The 22,921-nt window shown below is 35.5% G+C and overlaps 1 protein-coding gene across 2 annotated transcripts; it reads left to right on the top strand.

The window, feature by feature from the left end:
* Positions 1-3,317: 3,317 nt before the first annotated feature.
* On the top strand, positions 3,318-22,346 carry LOC149257642 (pyruvate kinase 2, cytosolic-like). Of its 2 annotated transcripts, XM_089414486.1 has the most exons (17): positions 3,318-3,834; positions 7,581-7,677; positions 7,862-7,959; positions 8,682-8,837; positions 11,187-11,264; positions 11,380-11,511; positions 13,221-13,301; positions 13,708-13,779; positions 13,915-14,004; positions 15,066-15,210; positions 15,345-15,433; positions 15,575-15,670; positions 15,857-15,924; positions 16,242-16,341; positions 16,569-16,610; positions 18,305-18,364; positions 21,970-22,346. In XM_089414486.1, the coding sequence occupies exons 1-17, from the start codon at positions 3,766-3,768 to the stop codon at positions 22,120-22,122; spliced, it is 1,626 nt and encodes a 541-aa protein (XP_089270612.1). In that variant the 5' UTR covers positions 3,318-3,765; the 3' UTR covers positions 22,123-22,346. The 2 variants fall into 2 exon arrangements, with proteins under 2 accessions (XP_089270612.1, XP_089270617.1); XM_089414491.1 differs by lacking the exon at positions 16,569-16,610 and having other exon boundaries at positions 3,322-3,834.
* Positions 22,347-22,921: the final 575 nt, after the last annotated feature.

Raw genomic sequence — 22,921 nt, 5'->3', positions numbered from 1 at the left:
CGTAGCTGTCGATTTCTCGGTTCTGTGACTGCTTCAAGTTCCAATATGATTTTTCCTTCCTTGTCAAGTTCTCGCAATACTGTTTGAACTGGGATATTCTGCAACTTTTGAATGAGTTCCCACTCCTTTGGGCATATGGATATTTGTAAGGCCTGATGTTTGGAGGAACACTTCCTGGAATCAAATGAATAGCATGATCATGTTCACGAATAGGTGGGAGGCCTTTGGGAGTCTCAAATACCTTGGAATGATTGTACAAAACGTTTTGGAGATCTGGAGAAATACATGATTTCGATGTGGGATCCTCTAGTGAACATAATTGTGCAATTATGCCCCGTTTTTCTTTATTTAGAAGTTTTGTCATGCTGTTAGAGTTGATTATCTTTCCAGGTTTCCCTTCGATACCCCTCAATTCAACTTCGTTTCCTTTTCCAAAAAAATTCAAGAAAAGTTCTTGAAAATTAAAAGCTATCGTACCCAAAGATTGTAGCCATTGGACACTTAGTAAAACATCAACACCACCCATTGGAATGGAAAGCATTGGGCTATTCAATACATATTCTCCCATGGATAGCTTGATATTATGACACTTTTCAGAGCAATTTATGGTTCCTTCACTTGCAACCATCACTTGACACTCTGGTGTTGGATATAGGAAGCAATTCAATTCCTTGGCTATCTTACAATGAATAAAATTATGGGTACTGCCCGAATCAATCAACACTATTACCTTTTTCTTCTTGATATGTCCTTCTATCTTGATAGTTTAAGGAGTGATAATGTTTTCCAATGCATTACAAGATATGGTCGGATTCATTTCTTGATGCTCGATGTGATCTTTCAATTCTTGAACATTTTTCTTCTTGATATGTCCTTCTATATTAATAGTTTGAGGAGTGGTAATTCTGGCCAATGCATTACAAGATATGGTCGGATTCATTTCTTCTTTCTCGATGTGATCTTTCACTTCTTGAACCTTTTTTCTTTTTGATATGTGCTTTTATCTTGAGAGTTTCAGGAGTGGTAATTCTTTCCAATGCTTTACAAGATATGGTCGGATTCATTTCTTCTTTCTCTGGGGTGGGTTCCTGGTGTATATCCTCTTCTTTTGATGCTTCTTGATCCTTTTCTTCCTCCTCTTCATAATCTATGTAAAATAATTTATTCTCAGCACACTTATGATCTTTAGTGTATTTGCTATCACAATTGTAACAAAACCCGTTTTCTCTTTTTTCTTTCAATTTTTGTGGTGTAAACCTTGTAGGTTGTGGAAGGCTAGGAGAAAAAACACTTCCATAATTATAGTCGTGAGTTGTGGGATTCCTTGTTTCCATAATGCCCACCTAAAATGCCTTCTCCAATGAATCAGGTTCCCAAAGACGAACCTCGTGTTGAATGTTATCCTTTAAAGTCCCTATGAAGACATCAACCATTTTTTTTCTCTGGAATATCATTTACCCTTATATTCAATTTTTGAAAGTCCTCAATGTGCTCTGCCATTGAACCCTTTTGTTTGAGATTTATCAATTGGCTAAAGAAGGTGTTTCTCTTTGTATCCTCATAATGTGTTATCATTTCCTCCGTGAAAATTGACGACGTGACAAGTGGTTTACGAGAACAAAGCCCTTTATACCATAAAAATTGATTCGGTTCTAGATAATTAGATGCAATACATACCTTTTGTAACAGTGTTACACCATGTAGATCAAAATATTTCTCCATCTGTAGTATCCAATTTACCGAATTCTTGCCATCAAACTTCCTCATCTCGTTTTTTTTTGTTTTTTTAGGAGCTCAATCTTGAAACAACTATAAATGTGTACTTTCAGATCTTTAAGCTCTAAAATTTCGGTCTGTAATAGCCCTCTGAGTTCTCTTTCTAACCCCGCAAGTCTCCCACAATGCCCTGAGTATAGACTGGTTAAGTAGAGCGAACTTGTACGACGTGCCGTAAGTCACTGTTTCCACCTTAGGTTCTGAAAATGATACCCAAAAAACTACAGTCTGTCCTCTTTTTGTAACTTCTTACGAAAATTCAATCTGATGCTCAGAGCCAAAGTTATGACGATTTTCCCAAGGTGACCTATTTGGAATGTAATTCGGGGGTCTTCAAAAACCCTAACTTCTTCAGATTATATCTCCGAAAAATATTGCGAGACGGGATCTAAAATTTTGAGCCGAGGTTCAGACTGATTTCTTCTCAAAAATGTTTTTTTATTAGCTTCTGAAACTTCATAGCGAAAGAGTTATAGAGAAAATTCCATGATGACCTGTTTTAGATGAAATTCTGGAGCTTGCAAAAACCCTAAATTCCTGAGATCATATCTCCGAAAATATAGCGAGACAAGATTTGAAATTCGTACACGAAATTTAGAGAGATTTCGTCTCAAATGGGTTTCTTTTTTATCCTCTAAAACGTCACCAAAAAAAGTTATAGCAAAAATGCCACGATGCCCTGTTTGGAGCAGCGAAACCCTAAAATCCATAGCTCTGATACCAAAAGTTATGAAACCAACTCACAAAAAGATAGAAATGATAGATCAACACCTTAGAAATAAGCCTCTTCGAGGGGGCAACCTCTTTTACATTACACAAAAGAACAATTCTTAGATGATACAAATGACAAAACCTCCTTTCTATATGTAGGAGTTTAAGGGGTCATAATATAATTAGAGCCGACATAACAATAATAATGTAAAAACACAATATAACTATAGTGGACTTCTATGAGACATAATAATAACAATATGGAGACTACATGGGCACAACAATATAATAAGAGGATTGTACTAATAACAATATGGAGTTACACTAGTAGTATAGGGCCTAAGACCCCTCCTCCAATAGTGACCTCTACAATTCTAACAAACTAAACTTAAGTAAGCCTAGGTAAAATTTGACTAATAAACCTATTAAATAAAACACAAACGACATTAACAAAATTGGATTAAAAAAGCCATCCAAAAATAGTGACCATCACTAATGCAACATCAATTGGACATTAATTAAAAATGTAATCATACCCGTCGGGGACGAGGCGTCAACGACAAGTAACGCGTTAATCAGGGGCTGTCAACCAAAAGTAACGAATCGAGGGGCAGGGGCCGTCAACCGAAAGTAACGAATCGAGGGGCGGGGACCGTCAACCACACGTAACAAACCTGCCGTCTAATATCAACCACACGTAACAAACCTGCGGTCTAATACAATGGGCTTTCGTCCTTCTCTATGTCAAAAACTATGGTCAACCCAATGGCAAATATCCCAACCTTCAATTTTTATTTTCTTCTTCTGTTCTAGAAGGGTACTCAAGCCTCAATTTCCAAATGATAATTTTTTCTGGGTTCAAACTTGAGAACATTCGACTGGAGAATTTTATTTTCTTTATTTGACGTCCTTTCACCTCTGCCCACAGATAAAACCCTCTTTCAAACCATTTTGAACAATAAAACGGGCAAAGATAACTAATTTTTAGTTGTGCGGGTTTTTTAATTTAAATTTAAAGGCCTCCACTATACTGGCGCCACGAGAAGGTCCCGAATTGGAAGACCGTACTTAGCCAGGGCACCAAGTTTTGTGTTCATCTGCTAGTTTTCTGGTAAAGCAAAGTCAAAAACCCCATGGGTGAAAGAGAAGACATAATTTCCTCAATGGCTTCAATTACTATAAAAACCATAAACTACAAAGGTTTCTTTAACACTTCCTCAACTGCCATTTCTTGGTTACATTGCGAGAGGTTTCAGGCTCAGTCATATTGCAGCAACAATGCAGGGAGCTAACATTTTGCTTGAGGAGCCCATTCGCATGGCCTCCATTCTCGAACCTTCCAAGCCGGTAATTTTTCTTTTACTTAATTTCATATTTTAACAACAATACCCGGACGCTTTTCAGCCATGAAAGAAGATTAGTTCAATGGATTGTTGGCATCCAGTGGCCACGGGTTCGTATTAGGGTTTTGAAATAAGGAGTAAAAGAACGTTTCATCTGCTTTAAATTCTGAATTTTTTGCCACAGGCATGAAATTAATTACACACTTAATTCTCTTTGCCTAACGTAATAGCAAATTTCTAGTATTTTTTTTTTTTCAAAATTTGTAGTAGCTAATTCAAACATAAACATCAACTAGGTGTGACTCAGGCAGTCGATGAAGGCTTATGTAGCCAACATGCCTTGCATTATTTTAGTATATCTCTTTGCATGTAAGGTATATTCATGGTGGTGTCAATGTACCTCTTAGACATCATTGTTTTTCTTCTTTTTAGCATTGTTGTAGGAGATCCTGGCACTTCCACTTTATATGGACAGTGCTGTATTTTTTAGCCCCTTTGACCTTTCTTGTATCGTCTGTTTGATATTAATAAAATTACCTTATTTTATCTAATTCCATACCGTAACATTCACAGTTTTGAATCCGAGTTAGTGTTCATGAGTAAGTTAGTGTATTTGATTTTAACTTTAGAAGTCTGTTAACGTTCTCCCCTTGTAGTCTCTGCATGCATATGGTTAGAACTTAGGTATACTGTATTAGAGCTTAGAGATCTGGAAATTCTTATAGGAATGGCTCTGAAGCCAATTTTTGAGTCTGCTGCATGGTTAGTGCCCAAATTCTATCCTTTCCAAAATCTGGAAGTAATAGGATAGGTCTTAGCACCTTTTGGTTTACCATTTTTATTTGAGATTTTATATACGTTGCAGCAATATTCGTTCAATACATGTATCTCTGCATCCTTTCCTTTCGTATCATTTCTTTTTTACTAAATTATGATACCCAATCCTATCTACTTCTTACTATCGATAAGAGAAGTTAATCCTTGAGGTGAGGAAAATGTTGTTGCATTCAATGATGCAAGATTCTTTTTGCTTAATGGAGGATTTTACCCTTTTTTTGCAATAAGATATGATGGGTCGTATCTAATCCAACAAGAGATTAGAAGTTTAGAATGATATGAGATTAGAAGTTTAGAATGATATCTTAGGGTCGACTTACTTGGATCTCTATATCTAACGTGGATTTTTTACAAGTCTTCAAAAGTTCAATGTTGATGATTTCATATGTATACCTCTATGAAAAGTTATATCTAGTTGAAAAGCATTTTATCTCACTTGCTGAATATTGATATAAATAATGTATCGTAGAGGCTTGATTTTATATACATGCCTTGCTTTTGGATCTTTGATAATCAAGTATAAATATACAACTACAAAGTGGTGACACATCTTTTTGTGATTTAATAACTCTTTACTTGACTTGAGTATTGCGAAGAATACCAAAGACATGAATATGAAGCATGCAAATAAGTTCAAAAAGCTTTGATGCACTTGGATTTTCTTGTTTTTAGTTTGAGTTGAAAGTAAGATCGACTAGATCCCCACTAAACCATGGTTGAAATGGAATAGGCAAAATACAAGCAAAACCAACTCTACTATTTGAAGACTTGGACTTGTAGTACATTGTACATGTAGAAAGAAAGAAAGAGAAAATAATTTGGGTTTCTGTTAATCATTGCAACTTGGGATATAGAAGGTTCACTTATTTCTATGGGTGAGGACTTAGGTCTTTAGGTTGCAACTCATAGGAAATGTGTCTTGAATCTTGATGTGGATCTAAAGGTGGACTTGAGTTTTGAGCTGAATTATTGTAAATGAACAACCATAAATAACTCTAAGGAATTGCATATGTTTTCTTTAGACCATGGCTGAGATTGGATAACTTTATTAAGGTCCAACAAGTGACCACAAAAGTAGGGCAATGGGGCTAAATGTATATCCAAAGTGAATACAACATGGGAGTACTAAAGCAACTCCTAGGTAAAGGTGAAAGCAAGAGAGATAAAGTAAAAGAAAGTGTAACATAAATGAGTGCCTAGGTATGCGAATCATTAGGTTGAACCAAAGACAAAAGATAAATAGGAGTATCATAAGTGTGGTGATACAAAAGAGAGTTTGAGATCAGAAATGTGGACACCTCAGCGTTGAACAAGAGAGTGTAGATGTTTTCAACGTTTCTTGATTGTGATGACTGAGGGCAAGGGTACGGATTGAAGTATGGGCTTGTTATTGGAGTTGTTAGGCATTGTGAGGGGATCCGGTTGAATGATCTTGGGGGTAGTGTAGAAGTGAGGAGGCCTATAGTCTCCTAGCATTGAAGGTCAATGGAAAGGAACTCTTCGATAGAACTTTGGCTACTTTGCTAAATCTGCCGGATAATCTAATTGGTGGGAGGTTCCTTGCTTTGGAATTGTTTGGAGTTTTTTAAACAGAAGACATGCGACACAGTCACACAACTTTGAATAGGCCTCTAGGATTACTTGAGGGGAAGGTTGAGGGGAGGCTTGAGGTCTCACAACTTTATGAGCTAAAATACTCTAAATATTTGTTGGTTTCTTGTTGCTTTGATTTACTGGAGCAACATTAAAGGGTGAGGTGATCTTCCTAGTGGTCACTCGGGATGGTGAGGAGGGGAGAGAAATGTTGACATGGATTCAGAAATGGGAGTTTGGGTTTCTGGTTTGATGATGAATTGGTCTTAGTAGATTTTAGGATTTTGATATCATTTTTTTCTTTGCTCTTCTTTCCATATGTATAACTTGTTCTATTGGAGGTTATTATCTTCTTGTTGGCCTTTATCTTCAGTGCTATTCTTCTAGCTAAAGAGGATGGTTGGAGTTTCTTTATCTATGCAACCACATAATTAACTGCATTGCTGGCAACAATTTGTACGCCATTTTCTTCTCCACATCTTGGACAACTTCATCATTTCACATGTTAGTCGGGCACTCTTAACTTTGTTTGAGGCAACCAATGAGCTGAGAAACATTGTACCCGTCGAAGAGGATATGATGAAATTTATTAAGGGTTTATTTCTCTGTTCTGTTCATCCATCATTCATGATGGTGGACTCTGATTCTGCCTAGATGATTGAAACTCAAGTATAAGCTTGATATCTGTCCTAAGGCTCTTAGATGTAGGGGCTTTGAATTGTGGCCCTGTAAAATTTCATTGGTTGCCAATAAGGGCTTCTGGCATAGTTGAAACGGTTGGAATTGTAGAAAAAATTATCGAATGGCCTTACGTGCTTGAATATGGACATTCCTCTTTCAACTCGTGTCATCCAACCTGGGTTGGGAATTGAGTTGTGTGTGGGAATTGACATTGAATTTGATTTTAAAGCATGTATTGTAAACTTGGGCTGTGCATTGAGGATTCAACAGAGGGAATTAGCAAGGGGGTGTTAGAACAAGTTTGAGCATCTCCAACACTTTGCCATTTTTGCATTTATTCTTGCTTTCTAGCTTTAACCACTTTGAGGGTATCGATGGCCAATCTAGTGTGGTTTAACATTTTATTCTGTCTTTTTGCAAGGACCAATGTCATGGTTGGGAATTGGACAAGGTGGTATTTGAATTTAAAATCAAAACGGAACTCATCCTTTACTTCTTACAGCATTTAGTTTGGGTTTGAGAACTTTTGCTTGCATAATTTACCTTTGTATTGGCAAGCTGTGAGCTTTTTGCAGATAACATTTGATTAAATCGTAGTCTTGATTCTTGAACATAACTTAAGTATTTGGTAACTTGCAGAATTTCTTTCCTGCGATGACAAAAATTATTGGCACTCTTGGACCACAGTCACGATCTGTTGAGGTGATTGCGGGCTGCCTTAAGGCTGGGATGTCTGGTGAGTTATCCTTCAAACTTTATTTTGGATTTGTGTCTGTTTTGATATGGCAGCGTGCTTATTGTTTTGTACCTTTCTGAATTTGGATGGAATTGTGGCAGATGTTAAGTTGGATTGTTCATCCCTGTGGTGCATATGAGACTTGGTATGTGTTTGCTAAACAAGACGTGTATAATGTCTGCAGTTGCTCGTTTTGATTTCTCTGGGGGAGATAATGACTATCACCAAGAAACTCTTGAAAATCTGAAGATTGCTGCAAAAGGAATGAAGAAACTTTGTGCTGTAAGTTCAGTTTGTTCTTCTAAATGTTGTCCATATGAAAGACACGTTGAATTTCTCCCTTACCTATAGAGAGAGACTGTGCTATTTGCCCATACTTCAGAAATGCACGAATATTGATGTTTTGCATTCTCCGATGGATTTTAGGTTGCAATATGTAATTGAACTAAACTTATTTTATTTTTTTTAAGCTTGTCATTGTACTTTGAATGAATTTTTATAAGAAAATAATAAATACTGGAATAACCAAAGCCTATTTTTAGCAGAAGACTTTCAACTTTGCTGGTACTGCCCTAGCTATAAAAGTTGCTTGTTCACTGTCTTATCAGTTCAGGCTTCTCCCACAGGAATTTATAATCCATATCATTCGGATTCAGTAATTTACAGATTTAATCTTGTCTCTAGGAATAGATTTCCTTCTTATTTTACTTTGTTATTGTTGATCTATATGAATATCCTCTCGTTTCTAATTACTTTTTTGTTATTGTTTTATTGATTTTGGATTGTTGTTGCTCTTTTCTTAGTAAATCCCAGCATTAGTGCTATCACACCCAAAATTGGAACTAATATTCATTATCTATTGATGCATTAAGTACTTTTATTATCCAGCCCCATAAGAATTATCTTACGTTTTCAACCTATTTTAAGTGTTAATGGGCTATTATTGAGTTTTAGTGTGCATATCAGCGCTTCCTGTATATGAAATTAACTATTCTGCATAACAGATCATGCTGGATACAGTTGGTCCAGAGTTGCGAGTTTTTAACAAGAATGGGGAGCCTATTGTGCTTGAGATTGATGCATTTGTGATTCTTACACCAGATCAGACCAAAGAAGCATCATCTGAAGTCTTGCCAATAAATTATGCTGGGCTTGCCAAGGTATGTATCTTGTTTTTCATTTAACTTCCCTCGACATATGGATGCCAAACTGCAAGAACTGATTGCTAATATTGTAATTGAATGTTTAATCTCTTTGTATCTTGTGCTGCTTCTTAGAACCATGTTTAAACCTGTTTATTTCTGTTTTTCTATAGAAGTCTTTTGATTCTTTGTCAGAGAGAATGGGGGAATGATTTTAGGCTTTGAAAATAGCATGGAGTATGGAAAAAAACTCTTTCAAAATTTCAAGATATGGGGAACCATACACCTAACATACACATATATGTATGTAAGTATCATGTATATATGCTACTTTCATATTAAAAAAATATTCATAAATATATAAAAGGTCACATGCGTAACTAAATAGTAGGTTGGTTTGTTAGTCAGCCTACGTGAGTAATGCATGAGGACAAGTATATATAGTTTAATAGCCCTCATGGAATCCCATCCTCTTACCCAGAATATCCGGATGGAGGGATGATCCATTGCCAGCCACTAACTTTGAGGGACCCGACTGGATTTGAACCCATGAGCTAAAGCCTCCTGGTCAGCAATATATTTTTGGCAGATGGTTCAATTGATTGAGACAAACCCTTGGGGTTATTATTATACACATTGTTATATGATCAATGTAGAAATTATGCACAAAAGACTGCCATAACTGAGTCTTCAGTCTACAAGCATGCACAATAATTTAGCAAAGAAAGTAGAAGCAAAACTTACACATTACATTTAATGGTGGGTCCCATGCTCCAAGATTTATCAGTAAACTCCAAAATAGCAATTTTACATCATAATCTCATATATTTCTCCTATGTGTTTAGAAATAAGGTAAATAATCCTTTATTCATTCTTATTAGCCTTTTAGAGGCATCGAATAAAATATTAATGAAAGTAATGGGCCTATACAAAAACACAGTAATGTATTACAGGCTGACATAACTAACTCTGTAAAATACTCCCGTGAGATCACATGGCATGATCACTATGTGGTGGTATCTGCTCAAACAATCGCCCAAAGGTGCCTCTAGTGCGTTATACAAATTTGCATCACATAAGTTGCCACTGGGCCATATTACACCTCATAGCATTATGCCTTAATATTGACTATGGCACAGTAAAAATACATTAAGAAGTATCACTAAGAAGTATCACGAAGAAGAGTAAGGTGGCATTACATCACATCCCCTCTTAATGTTGAGACACACATGGGGGACATGTGGAAGCACCCCCAAATTATGGGAAGATGTTGGGGTCGTTGTCTTTATAAATATAAAAATACTAATAAAATCCTAATTATATCAATTCATCTCATGTAAATTCATAGATATGTAATGTAAATACTAACTAGTAAACAACAAAATAGTACTAAATTCAAATTTGTAAATGATATGAATGTGATTCAGATTCACATTCAGTAATGAAATACCTTGATTCATAAACCATAAATGAAACATAAAGAGTAAAATATTGATACATTGATTTAAATTCCTCATTCTATAATCTAATTAGTGCTAAAGTCTGAAATAGTAAATTGAAATTATTCAAACTAAAAAATAGGAAAGAGTGACAAGTCAAAGACTCAATCTAAGGTCATCAGCATCTAGAGTGAAAGTGAGTAAAAAGTAAAAGTGATAGTAAGAGAGGAAGAAATTTGGGGGGCACTCCAGAGTCCAGAAGTCCCCCTTTTGTGGGGAGATGCTCAGAAGCACCCCTTTCTTGGGGGGGATGCCCAAAAGTCCCCCTTTTGAGGAAAACATGTCTTGCACAATGGGGAAATGTTTCCACTTGCATTTCCCCACTTCCCCAAAAGGGGGATGTGGGAAAATGTTTCCCTAGGTTTTCCCCTGTCTTGGGAGCATGGAAATGTGGAGGGTGTCTCCCACACGTTGGGGGATGTGTTCCCTTGGAACATTGCTTTACATCTTATTTTGATTTTGTTTTGTGGCATTCTCCCTAATCTCCTTAGGGTGTTTAAATAAAGAACTGCAGGTTAACTTGTTATCTGCCTTATTTTCATGGTTAATATGCTTGTTCTCTGAAAGGATGTATTTAAAAACATTTTAAGAAAATAAGGTGGACTGGAAATGTAATCACTAGCACTGCAATCTTATAGGTGGAAAATCAAATATATCCCGTGGATGGATACATACCATCTATTAACTACTCTGATTATGTGTTATGTTTTTTTTTTCACTTTATGTCCATTTCTACGAATACATATAGACTAGAGTATCATGTTTCATGTTTGTATGTACTGCAGACAGCAATGCCTTGATTTATTGGTTTCAGATAATGTTTCTTATGGACTGACACTGAATTGTATATTGGCTCTTTATACTACAGACAATGAAGAAAGGGGATACCATTTTTGTTGGTCAATATCTCTTTACAGGAAGTGAGACCACTTCTGTCTGGCTTGAGGTTAAGGCTCTTCTGACGCTGTTTGTGAATATCTAAGCAGAGGAACATTTGCACATCTTATCTTGATATAGATAAAGCTCCAGTGTTAAATATCTGCTAACTGATCTGGTTGCAGGTTGCAGAGATTAAGGATCAAGATATAGTGTGTCGCGTCAAAAACAGTGCAACTCTTGTTGGTCCATTGTTTACAATGCATGCCACTCAAGTTCATATTGATCTTCCGACACTGAGTGATACAGATAAGCACGTAAGTAATTACAAGCATGGATATTACTGTGTTAGTTTCCAATGTAGTTATAATTTTTTTAGACAGAAGGTCCATGGTCATGACTGACTGGAATTGTTTTAATGCTGCAATTTCATTTTTAGCTCATAGAACTACAATTGGGTAATGTTGAATGGTTCAGTTTTTTGTTGCAGTTGATGGGTCAAAATTCACAGTTTTTTCTAGGTTTTCAAGTCAGATATTAATGAATACTGGCCAGGGAAGAGGTATCAATGAAGATTTCAGAAATGTAAGAGTTACCTAAATATGGGTTGAGGAAAATGGTCTGTGTGAAGCCCAATTGGTGTAGAATTTATGTCAATATTAAGCACATAGAAATTTTGTAGGTTGCACAGGCATAGATTGTCACTGATTTCAGAGATTATTCTTTTCCCTTCGGCATTATTTGCCATCCACACAGTTTGCTTTGCTTTGTTTAGTTGTGTGTTGGTCATGAAATTGTGTTTTGCAGTCAGCAAAAGTCTTGAAAGCTGTCTATCAACTAGCAAAAATATCAGAAGCAAACCGTGACAGCATTCACAGAAATAAATAGCCAACAGATCATATATCCAACGTTAACTTATCAAGGAAGAAGGTTCAGAGCATACACAGTTTCCACAGAAATGGCAGTACTCTTCTATTACTTTGCTTCAAGGATAGGGCATTGTTTCAGAGAATATCCCTAATGAAATCCATTGAATTAATATATGAATTTAGGGTATCATGGTTCAGAATGATGGAATGTTGAAATGTGAAGCCAATAAGATTATATATAGATGACTTTTACCCTGCTCCTTTCTTACTAATTTTCTCTTTATAAACTAGCCATTTGGAACTTTGATGTTACACATTCAAAGTCTAGTATCATCCACCTGGTTAATTCTCACCTTGGGGCATCTGCAATCTTTGACGACATAATGCCTTTAGAAGCACATAGTTTGTTTGACTACCTGTCCACTAGTTAGTTTGTCTATGCTCATTATGGTAAATTGGATCTTACACCTTGAACATGCTTTACTTGTAGTTTACTAAATCCAATGGATGATTTTTTGGGTATCAGCCACTTGATTAATTCTCATCTGGGGCAATCTTTGACAACATAATGCCCTCTAGAAGCTCATAGAATCCAATTTTTAACACATTTTCACTCTTTTTATCACTAGGAGTGCTCAATTCAAACAATGGTGAGACCATCTGGATGTTAGAAACCTAATGCTCATTTTCTATTTGTCCCCAACCTAATGAATATTAATATTGGTGACAGCATATCTTTAAAATGAACATATTGAGTTTATTTCCCTTATATAAGGGGCTTCCTTATTTATTCATAATCTTTGAATTTCAATTACTTCATTGTTCACATCCTTCCTCAAATGTTCATCAAGCAATGTCAGAAGACAGTATTGGCTTCCATCAAGGACCTTAGGATAAACCTTATAAACTGAAAGCATGCAGTCTGTAACTAACTTGAATTCGAAGTGTCAAATAAATTAATTTTTGCATTTGCTAATTGTGGTAACCCTTGCTCTTCAAATATTAGATAGTGCAAGCTTTGATCTGATGGAATTAATGTAACCTCACAAATTGCAGGGAATCTAGTCTATTTTTGTTCTAAAGTTTATTGTGCGTCATGGGATTTGATTCTGACAAGGTTTGTAATTTGATTTATTTTTGTTGTTTATACTGTGAAGGTTATTGCATCTTGGGGAGTTCGCAACAACATTGACTTTCTTTCTTTGTCTTATACACGACATGCTGGAGACATTATACAAGTAAGAAATGACAAAAGCTACATTCTTGCTCATGTTCTGAGCTTGTGATGTTCTGAGCTGTTTTTCTGGAAACAAGTTCATAATGTTACCATATGCCTTTTAATTTGTAGTCTGATCTGTTTCTATGGTGAATGTTTCTTCTTAAACAAATTTCAAGTAGATGCATTATAATAATCGTCAAAAAATTGTTTGTTTTGTTTCTGTGACATGGACTTGTGTCCCTTATAACTAGTTAATCTCAAATAGTGAATGTCTTATCTACTTTAGATGTGAAAAGGATTTTATACTAACAATTAAACCATTCAACATACTGTATTAAATGTATTAGAGGCCACCTAGAAATTTGTTTGCTTGATGCTAACATGGAATTGACATAAAATATGTTTCTTCCTTTTGTCTTGTGTAGACCCGCGCTTATCTTGATGAGCTTGGGAATCTTCAACAGACACAGATATTTGCTAAGATTGGCACTATAGAGGTATTTGGTGTATCACTGAATGAAGTCTCCAAATCTTAATCTCTCTTTTTCATATTATATCCATTTTAGATAAACGCATTACACAAGCAGCAGTTGTTTATTTGAATCTTAATATACATTCAACTTATGTTGCAGGGTCTGGAGCACTTTGATGAGATCTTGAGAGAGGCAGATGGTATTGTTATTTCACGGGGTCATCTAGGAATAGATCTTCCACCAGAGAAGGTAGCCTTTGAAATTTGATGTTAACATTTTTCACATTCTGTTTCCTGTTGTTTTCTTCCCATAGATAACTGAATATTGCTGTCGTTGTAATCTGACTACACGTATAGTTGTGTCCCTGCATGGAGATGTCTTAATCATCTAAATCATCTAAATGCTCTCTTCATAAATTTTGTTCATTTGGGATTGTAATTTGTTAGTGGCAAGGGAGAATTCAAATTCTTTACAACTATAAAGAAGTGATATTTACATAGGTAATAGGGGCAGCATATCAGTGTGAACAGGCAGGAAAATCAAATTGTTTGGAGGACAATCAGTGGGATGTTGATACCATCTTCTTACCTTCAGATATTTTTTTAGATCAAATTAGTTACAATGGCATCTGCAAGCTGGACGGTAGGAGACAGCTTGTAGAAGTGTTGCTGGTCTTTGTATTGTAGGTTCTTGTTGAAGTATTATCAGCTTTCCTATTACAGGTTTTTTGCTTGTGAGTTCCCTTGAATCTGGATTATATTATAGAGGCTCTAAGATTTCTGGTATCTGGCAATGTTAATATGAGTATTCTTCCATCATTGTTTCACACTGGTTAAATGAATTTTACTTGAAAAATAAAATAGATGTTAAAAATTTATATTTGATTCCCATTGTACCTCTCAATCCATTACACAACTGCATACATGCCCATTGCCCATAGAACCATACACAATTGATGGTATTCCTCACCTGAGACCATGGAATGCAGAAACTACCTAGAATATTATTAAAATAATTGTCATTTCTTGCCTGGTATCCATAACAGAATTTATGATTGAAGTAGAAAACAGAAAAGGATGTCTTTTGTGATCTGTAAGAAAGTGATCTCACATAATAGCTTTGGGTATCTTTACTGTAGCCTTCTAGTATGATATAGATACGATATCAGAACAGTTAAAAATCATCCAGCAGAAGATACTAACCCATAAATACAGTGAAGAAACCTTTTGATTAATTGAATGTTACAGTTTTTGTACAACAAATCAAACTTCATTATCTACCTTTAACTCAATAAGTTATGTACATTTCAGGTATTTTTATTCCAGAAAGCTGCTGTGCACAAGTGTAACATGGCTGGAAAGCCTGTTGTAGTCACACGTGTTGTTGACAGTATGACGGGTAATTTACGTCCGACACGTGCAGAAGCAACTGATGTTGCAAATGCTGTTCTGGATGGTTAGTAAATCCTTTACTCTGCAGATTTAAGTCACCCGATGATATATTAATGCGTAACTGTTACTAAGTAGTACCAAAAACTCTTTGGCAATTTGATGTGATAATCTTATATCTTCCGATCTTCATAAATACAGGTACAGATGCAATTCTGTTAGGTGCTGAAACTTACCGTGGATTATACCCTTTTCAGACTATCTCAATCGTAGGAAAGATCTGTGCAGAAGTGGGTATTATAATCTCCCTTTTGTTATTTTTCATTAGTCATGTTTTTCAAGATATCCAAAGCAACAATTGCAAAGCTTATTTTGATCCATATTCCAGTTTAAATAATTGCCTGGATTCTAAGTTAGCTAATTAAGTGCAGGCGGAGAAAGTGTACAATCAAGCTATTCATTTTAAGAGGACTATGAAGCATAGCAATGAACCAACGAGTCACTTGGAATCTATTGCAACTAGCGCAGTGAGTATTAAATCTTGATCTTATGACTGGTGGATTGTAATGTTAGCAGTATTGGCAATGTTGTTGACTCTCATTATTGTAACTGTAGCTGCTAATACCTATTTCAGATCTTTCCTTCAAAGGAATGGAAAAATGTTGGTTACTTGTCCAAAGAAGCTCAATATAGTTATATGAATTTTTTTGCAGGTAAGTTCTGCAATCAAAGTGAATGCTTCGGTTATTGTTGTATTCACAGCAACTGGTCAAACTGCTAGGTATTGCTATCATCTTTGTACTTGTTTCACTTTCTCTAGATGATCAGAACAGTGGAAAGTGAGACTTTTGAGAAATCCCAGTTTGTTTCATTTAACTAATTGGCATTATTTTATCAACTTCCAAATAACATATCTGATCTAGTACTTGACTATTTTATAGGAATTTGTTTTTATTTTTAGTTTTAGACAGTACAAATTTGTCTTATTTAATGTTTAATCTGATGGAATTGTGAAACCAAGAAATTCACTAAAATAGATATCAAAATCCATTATGTTTCCTGGCGTCTAAGCTTAAATTCATCTCTTGTTTGCTTCAGGTTAATAGCAAAGTACCGTCCTACCATGCCAGTTTTATCCGTTGTCATCCCAAGATTGACATCAAATCAGTTGAGATGGAGCTTTACTGGTGCATTTCAAGTATGTTATAGAAATCTAATTTGTCTGGAATCACTCTGGATATATCAATTATGATCTTCAAATTAACTTAATTATTATGTTGTTTTTGAAATTGCCACTTACTGTTTTTTTCCAAGGAAATCCTTGTGGGTAAATGCAAGGGATGTTTTCCCATATTTGTGAATGGCATCCCTAGTAAACCGGTCAGGATAGACTAGTACAATTAACCCGGGGGATTCAAACTGCAGGCACCTTCTGGCATGGAACTAACCAAATGCCCAGTGAGATTGGTAAGAATTGGTTAAGCAAATCGCTTGTGCTTAAATTTCCACTTAATGTTGTACATTTGGTGGATTTGATCTCTGGTTGATACAGATTATGATGTTATAATAATCTTAACTAGATACATCATTTATCAAATTACCAGTCACTGTTGTCTCAGTGAAATTGATTTGTGAGATGCCTATACGGTGCTTAAGTGGGCTGATTTTTAATGTAACTCGCACACCTTTGATGAATTTGTTGCACAAAATGTGTAGGAAGAGAAGTAGGAAAAGATTTCTAAATGTCTGATGCATAAAGTTTCATTAGTGTGAAATGGTAAATCTCTAGAAATGGAAGTGGAATGAGTGTTAGCAGTGTTATTTGACTCATGGGAGACTGGTCAAGTCTCTTTTGAAACAAGTACTCAGCTCAGGATTGTCAAGTAGATTGGAGACTTGCCATACTCAGCAAAGACTCACCATGCTCATGAATCTACACTCAAACATGAGTTCGTGCATGTAGTATTTTTTTGGATCCCATGGGCCATTTTGGAGGGAACATTGTTGGGAATCAAAGCCTAAAACCCTAGTTGCATTCTTAAATAGAAACCCCTTATTTCATTGTCTTCTGTCATTATTTCATTCTCTTATTCATAGTTTGCTGTGACTGTGAAGGGCAGTTTTATTCCTGATGGGAGTGTTTGACAGTTTGTAAAGGAGGCTGAGTTCTACTATTAGTACAGGATGCCTAACTGATAGTAGAGCTCACAAACCCTAGCTAGAGCACCACTGTCAAGTTGGTCTCATAACTTGCATGTCTAGTTTCAATGTAATCCGCCTCTTGTCTTCTTCTATAAAGGAGGCAGGGTGCTTTCCTAGTTTGGTTAGAACATAGAATTTTGAGCTAATTGCATTGCAGTTTCTTCTTTCAGTCAATAGAGAGTGATGTGATTGGTTGTTGCAATTTGAGCTTGCTGAAGCAGAAATTAAGGAAAGAACAGATTTTATCAAGATTTCTGAATGTCTTCAAAGTTCAGAACTTCAGATAGACATGATGCAGTATTATGGGCTAGCTTCTTAGGTCACTGTTCCAGCAGCTACGAAGGTTAATGGTTTTACATTGAGAAATATTTGACCAATGGCTTTCATGATGAGAACAAACATTTAATGCTGGCCTATCTATAACTATCACATGTTACATTAACGGTGAAAATTGATGTAATCCAATTCTGCATGAGAGCTTTGCCATACAGTTTGCCTTAGGACTCTTCTTATTGATCTTTTGTACTGATTTTTTATGATTTAACATGGTTTTGACTACCTTCTGGACCTAAACTGCTGAATGATGAAAAAGCTCATGACCTGTTTGTTTTGCTTGGAAATAAAGATAGAGAGCATTTGGCATCCTTGTGAAATCGTTTCTGGAGAAACATATGTCATATATAGAAAGCCCCTATTTGCACTGGGTGTTTTGTTAATTTTAAATCTAGAATTGTTTAACCCTATACGACTTCTTTGAACTCTGGTAGAACTCACGTTTTGGAGGAGGTACTGTTAGATGCATCATATGACTGCATAGATTGTTGATATTTTTAAAAGTTATGCTATGATATTTGGATGTTTATGGTGCTGCTTTGAGTTTGAAGGAAAATAGGAGATTATCCTTTCCATTATTAGCTTGTACTTGTACTTGTACTTGACTGTGCTTTATTTTGATGTAGGCAAGACAGACACTTGTCGTTAGGGGAGTTTTCCCTATGCTTGCAGATCCTCAACATCTGGTAAGATTACTTAGCATTCCTGTTTTTGACCAGATATAATTTTAATTTCATGGCAATATCTACTAACTTAATGTCTCAGTAAATACTAAAGAAGTAATGTAAATTGGATCAATGCCTTCAAATTTATTGTGCCTTAATTCTGTAACTTGCTGTTTTCAATATTGTTTGAGTGAAAAAGGTATACTATTGTAGGTGATGTAAACTGTATGCGAGTTTTTACATGTTGATTACATGCATGAGAGAGAAGAACATAAACACAACAATTCAATACTTATTTTCTGTCAAACATAATGTAAGCTACAAACTATACAGGAGCCTGCTAACTAAATCTTTTGGAGTTTTGAATGGTTTCGTGATGTGTCCTCTACTAGACTACTACCTTCCGAGTGGAACCATAGATGCCCACACTGTACAGTCAGGTCAACTGTTACTTGGATGTTTTCTAAATATGCTATTACTATAGCATAATAATTATGACATCATGAATTGTCCAATGCTTCAACTGTTCAAACAGTGGCACCTTGTTTAACAGGATCAAGCATGTCTACAAGCTTGTTTATATTACATGATCATAACTGTGTTCAAGTGTTGTGACAACATGTCCACTCTTGGATATATCCCATTCAACACATTGTGGGGGATCTTTATGAACTTTACTATCGGTTGAAGTTGGTGGTGCTGTTGATGAAGACAAAGTCAATTACCTTACATGGAATTGCACTGCCAATGAATGGTGAAATGGTATTGAATAAGTCAGAAAGTAGAAGAAAATTCGGGAATGTCTTAGGGAAATGCAAATTGGAGATAGTGCACACAGAACAATAAAATTGTTGAAATAATTAAAATGCCAAAAACAGTAATATGGTCCATAAGGTGCATGAAAATGTGTAGAAAATATTTTCTATGGCACATCCCATCATCACATGTGATCAAGGTGGGTAAAGGTGTGCAAGAACCAAGTCAATAAGGACCTCCTTTCCACGTGTGGAACCAAATTAGGTTACTCCAACTAACTCCATAGAAAACCGTGCAAAGTGCCAAATTGGTGGACTATTTCACATGCATAATAAGTCAAAGTAATTGAGACTTTCAACAACTTCCCAAAAATAGAAAAGTTCTACGGTCTACCCTCAATGTGCGACCATCTCATCCCATTAATTTTGACAAAATTAACTCCAATTAATCATAAAATATACTTTGAGGTGGTTACAACCTAAAACCTATGCAAGGGGGCAACATTTGAAACATCGACTTCTCTCCAATGTGTAATAACCTCAATCTTGCTAAGTTTGGCGAAATTAAATCCCCAATAAAATATTTCAAGGTGCTTACAAGTTACAACTGATTAAATAATGTGCAAAACTGTGTTGTTTTGCAAAACCATCAATTGATTGTGCTGAGAGGCACTCTCCAGCCCAGTATGGAAGAGATGTTGTAAAGTCATGTCCTATTTTGTTAAATTTCCCCAGCCCAGTATGGAAGAGATGTTGTAAAGTCATGTCCTATTCTGTTAAATTTTGATCCGTCAAATTATATAAAAATAAAATAAAATTGTTAATGAAAAAAATATGGAGGTAAACAAAAAAAGAGAAGTAAATAGGCATTGTTATAATACCATGGGCCAATATCATGGATTATTAATACCATGTGCCCAAACAACTGTAATTCTTGCTCCATAATACCATGGATTATTAATATGATGTGCCCACAGAAGATTATATATAGATATATATTCTACTAGCCGAGGTCCATCTTAACTCAAGATCTACCAAGCGCCAAGAAGGATCAAATCTCTTGAGATGGAAAGCTTTTTTAGAGTAAAAAGAGATTTGATCCCTGTCGGTGCTTGGTAGATCTGGAGTTAAGATGGATCTACACTGGTTTACTAAAACCCCATGCATAAGAAACTGCATCCTAAAGAAGTGTGCCATCCTCTCCCAAAATTATAATATAATAAACAAACGCCTTGAAATTAGTGCCAAAAAAGGTAGTGCTCCATCAAGAACCCTAGCATCCTCAAAATAAAAAATAAACACTCGAGTGTGAAAAGATGCCAAATGAAGTAGGGCACCTAATTTATTGACCTTCACAAAGATAAGAATAGTTATATAACCTTCCAATGGTTAAATCAATCTCAACATGTCTGCACAAATGTTAATGTTCTAAGTTCTAACATAAACATAGTCCATCTCCAAATAGCCATTGGATGATGAAATCACTGTGGGGTGCATTCCATCAAAGTGTTGTGCCATGTAAATAAAAATTATATTTCCTAGCAAAGATCCACCAAAAAAAACAATAAAATATAAGATCCACCAAAAAAAACAACAAAATATAAGATCCACCAAAAAGATCCACCCAAAAAAACAACAAAAAAAAAGATCCACCAAAAAAACAACAAAATATAAGATCCACCAAAAAAAAACAACAAAATATAAGCTCCACCTAGGCTTGAACATGGGGTGCACCACCATCAATTGACTGTTACATCATATACATCATCAAACCATGGGTAAAGGCTAGATGATCAAAGAAAGATGGGATCCACCAAAAAAAACAACAAAATATAAGCTCCACCTAGGGTGCACCACCATCAATTGACTGTTACATCATATACATCATCAAACCATGGGTAAAGGCTAGATGATCAAAGAAAGATGGAGTAACATTGCCCAAATCTAAGGAAAAAGCCCGTCAACAATGTTTCTAACATTGTTAAACTCTTTTCCCCTAGGCTGACCCCATCCAAACGTGAAGTATGTCCACATCACAAAAACATGAAATCGATATAGAGATGACAAATCAACATAATAACTTCATCATATAAAGTCTCACTGGAATGCTCCATGAAGAAAGATAACACATGAAATACCCGGCATACGTTTGTCAAGAGGATGATCCAAATGCATAAAGGTACCATTGACCACCATGAAAAGACCATTAGCCATGATCATCCACCAAAAAAGAGTGAGACTTCTCCCAAGATATCTGCCATCAAATGATCAAATGCTAAAAAGAGAAGAGGCCCCATGAAGATATATTTCCCCCAAGTCCATCAAAAGCTCCAAGGCACTAGCAGCAAACTTGATCCATGTGATGAAAATCACAATGTGGAACCTTGTCATGTATGAGGTATAACACACTGTAAGAACTTATTCCAAAAGAATCACTTTATGCCAATATTTCTCCCTTTAATCATGTCATATGTTGCACAGATGTGTTTTTTAACGTGCAGTATTTTTGTTTATAGAATCTTCTGGATATTCCGCATTTATTTTTATTTCGATGTTTTGGACCAAGCCAATGTGGTCAATCATTAGGAATGGGTTGTGAAGAGGGAACACAATTATAAATTGTATTAATACGTTATTAACTATTTCTTTATCTAAATTATTATTTATAGAGGTTTGGTCTAAATAAATTATATTGTGGGATTTATTTCTTGTTTAATTACTATTTGTTATTAAGTTCATTTCTTGTTATGGATTTCATTGAGAAGTTTTAGTTTTTATGCAATACTGTGTGTTGCTTATATACTTCTAGACTAGCTTTTGCTGTATCGCAGTTGAAGAAATTTGAACTTGTTATAACTTGTCATATTGCAGGCAGAATCAATTAATGAGACGAATGAGTCTGTTTTGAATCTTGCATTGGATCATGGTAAAACAACAGGCTTAATTAAACCTCATGATCGAATTGTTGTATGCCAAAAAATAGGGAACTCGGCTGTCGTTAAGATAGTCGAGCTTGAAGACTAGTCTGATACAGAAAGCAGTTGGCAGATTTTGTCTGGTGTACAGAATATCATTAGGAATATGCCAAATTTTCTTAGTTATATCTGAACAGTGAATTTTGACGAGGTTTTCTTTTGCTTTTCAAATTCAGCGGATAATCCATTGAAATTCACATGGATTTTATTGAGGAACCTGTAACAGTGAATTTCTGAAAGTATTTACTTGGATTAATTTGTTTTAGATGAAAAGCTAGGTCCATTATTTATGAAATTTTGTTGTGTAATCTGCGGAATCGAAGTTGAAGGATTAATATATCGTTTTTCCCGAAAATCTATGGTGCTTTTTTTTAAAACAATAGCATCTGAATCATTTCAGGGGTTGACAAAATCATTTTGTAACAATCTGCCATTCTGATTTTTTGATAACTTACAAGGTTTGCCTCAGCGTTTGGGGTGAAAAATTTGAGTTTTAGTTATTATACGAAAGTTGCTAAGAACAACTTGTATTTTCCTTTGATTGAATGAAATTTGCTTGTGGTATTCTGAAATCTGCATTCCTGAGATTTTAAAGCGTAAAAGCAACTCTGTAACTGGGAATTTGAGGCTTGAATAGGATACGTATTACGATGCAATATAAGTGGGTCGGAAATGATGGAGAAGTTATTTTCATAATGCTTTGAATTATATGGACATTATTTATTTATTTATTTATTTCAGCAGTTTTCATGGTTCTTTGTGCTTTTAGCTCTTAAGACAACCCTGGTGCAACCTGTATTAAATGGAAAAATCGAGAGAATAGTTGATTGCACATGTCACGGTCAGTT

The sequence above is a fragment of the Pinus tabuliformis genome, chromosome 6 (genome assembly GCF_031772625.1).
Source record: "Pinus tabuliformis cultivar Carrire ecotype Pingquan chromosome 6, CPIR1, whole genome shotgun sequence".
NCBI lineage: Eukaryota > Viridiplantae > Streptophyta > Pinopsida > Pinales > Pinaceae > Pinus > Pinus tabuliformis.
Note: the sequence above shows the minus strand (reverse complement) of the source record. Positions and strands in the feature narration are given on the sequence as shown.